The sequence below is a fragment of the Embiotoca jacksoni genome, unplaced genomic scaffold, assembly GCF_022577435.1.
Source record: "Embiotoca jacksoni isolate LCO1_2020_lvr unplaced genomic scaffold, fEmbJac1.0.p SCAF_82, whole genome shotgun sequence".
NCBI lineage: Eukaryota > Metazoa > Chordata > Actinopteri > Embiotocidae > Embiotoca > Embiotoca jacksoni.
Window position 1 is genome coordinate 83,977 of NW_027185439.1, and position 2,500 is coordinate 86,476.

Consider the following 2,500-nt stretch of genomic DNA (forward strand, 5'->3'; position numbering starts at 1 on the left):
ACGTCGGTTCGGATGCAGAAACCAGGAGCTTCGTCTGGGAAACGTCTGAGAAACGTCTGAGAAACGTCTGATTGCACCTGTCGCCGGGGCTGAGGGGGAAGTGGGCGGGGCTTAGAGCTTCTGACGATACAAATATGATCGTTATAGACGCAAGTTTGAACTTTTTTTGACTCCTGGCTTTCTCTTGACCTGAGAATCACCACGTTTACGGTGTCCAACAACCTGCGACCACGTTGGCGCTCGTTTTACTGGAAGATATTGACGGTTTCTGGAGGACATTTCTGTCTCCAAGCCAACATTTTTCCATCCGTTCAACGAGAAGTGGAAACTCCTTAAATTCATGTTGTCAAGAGGAATGAAACCTTTTTAGATTTTAAAGCACCAAAAAAAAAAATCACCTTTCCGGTAGCGTTACCCTTCAACTTTAGGTCGAGGTCATAAAACCGACATTTGTACCGAATTCAAGTGAATTCGAATCGCAGACGTCGGGCGTGATTTGCTCGGCGAGTGTTTTTGCGTCAAGTTCGAATTTGGAGAACGGACGGACCAAAGCTTCAAGTACCGCCTGTTTCACAACCGTGAATTTAAACTGCGACCCTTCTGGTGACTTCCTGAAACTAAGAACTGCTGAATCAGCAGTATGTCGTTGCGGGTACCGAGACCCGACCCAGAACCGAAGACCCGTCACATCACCGCGCGGTTCTGAGGAAGATTTGTGAACGTGACGTTGTTCTTAACTTACGGAGCAAATTACAGAATCACAAAGAGGTCAAAACCAGGACCTTTTCCTTTGGTGTTGGTGTTTTTGAGGTTCAGACTGTTTTGGACGCGGTCTTATTATTCTCGGGTCTACTTGGGTCGGGTCGATCTGTTCTCTCAGATCTCTCTCTTTTGTTTTGGGTGCGATTTTCTTTGGATCGGCTCCAAAACTTTGGACCTGAGAAAACCTCCAGTTTCCCAACCGGACTCTCCTCCGGCCTTCGGAGGGTCACGGTACATAAAAAACAAAACAAAGAAAGACATTTTTTACCAGATTCCTCCGACACAGATTTGCGTCCATTCGGGCCAGCGTACCTCGAGGGCGGTCGGCGTGCAGCACGATGAACCGCGTGGCGTTGACGCACTCCAGCTCGATGCTGACGTCTCCGGAGAAGGTGAAGTTGTCCATGCAGACGGCGATCCGCAGGTCGTAGTGCCGCGGCCTCACCGAGCCCGGCAGCCGCGGGTTTCTCCACGGCTGGACCGCCTCCTCGTCCCCCCGGTCGCCCGTCCTCTCGCCTCTGCTGCCGTTCAACTTGGCCGACCCCCCGGGCCCCCGGGAGCCCCGCCTCGCCGCCCGCCGCCGTCCCGTCGCCGTCCCGTCCTCCGCACTCCTCGAAGCGGACGCTGAGCACCACGGCGACCGCCGTCACGACGATGAGTGTGAGGATGGACAGGGCGAAGCCCAACACCAGGCGCTTGTGCACCGTGATGTGGCGCTCGGTGGTGCGAGGCCGGACCGCCACCGACTCGGCCCACTGGTCCGACAGGCCGCGGCCGTTCCTCATGGCGCCCGGGCTGCTGTCGTTCAGGCCCATGTTGAGCCCGGAGCGTTTCTACGCCGGAGGAATGATCTCAGAGTCCAGATTGAGGAAAACATTCATCGGTTTGTTCCTTTAACGTCCGTTTTGTTCTGATCCGTCCGAAAAGGGTTCCAGTTCTGTCGAACCTTTCGGTCGGAAGCTGCTCGAACTCCGGCGGTTATATCGCTGACATCCCCGACCTTTGACCTCGCCGCGTAACGTCCTTCAGCTCCGGCTCGGGGTGGAAAAAAACCGAAACCCGTCTCGCATTTCAGAGCGACAACACCGACAAACCGGACGGGATGAAGACGGTCGCGGTGCGTTCGGGGTTTTTTGCGGTGAGGAAGAGCAGAAAACAAAAAAATCAATGCTGCACGGCATCGATGTCAAGAGAGTAGAGGGGGAGGAGGAGGAGGAGGAGGGGGAGGAGGAGGAGGAGGAGGAGGAGGAGGATGTGGCTATACAGTGATGGTACCATCCGTAGGCTCTCAGGAAATCAGCTGAACTCTCAAACCGCCTTCGACAGGTGTTCGAAGAAAGCAGCTGAAGTCATCAGTTCCTGCCGGATCTCCTCATATTACGACTTCAAATCACTTTTTGGATGATGGAAATCTGCACTTTTGGAGTTTTAGAAATGTTCCCTCGAGCTGGAGTTCTTAAAACCAACACGGGAGAGAGTCGGCAGCGTCTCCAGGTAGCCGTAAAGTTAATTAGCTCAGAGTTAAAGCTCCCGCTCACCTGCAGTAAAACTAGAATAAATAAAGGAACCGCCCCCCTCACGGTCCTAACGGGACTAATATGACGGGACGGAGGGAGCTGGACCATGAAGTCGGCCGATGAGCCACCGATGCACCGCAACACTTATTATCACAATTACATTTGCGATGACTCAGGATTTTTACAAAATTTGTTTTTATTGAAATCCAAAATCACATCGA

The 2,500-nt window shown here is 53.1% G+C and overlaps 1 protein-coding gene across 1 annotated transcript in view; it reads right to left on the bottom strand.

Moving 5' to 3' along the window:
- Positions 1 to 2,500, bottom strand: part of LOC138192134 (thyrotropin-releasing hormone-degrading ectoenzyme-like) — a gene marked incomplete at its 3' end in the record, with an annotated part of 83,791 nt that overhangs the window by 79,671 nt on the left and 1,620 nt on the right. Inside the window, 1 exon segment of the mRNA XM_069139357.1 lies at positions 1,355 to 2,500. This exon segment is cut by the window's right edge and continues 1,620 nt beyond it. Within this exon segment, the coding sequence (XP_068995458.1) occupies positions 1,355 to 1,577 (223 nt within the window).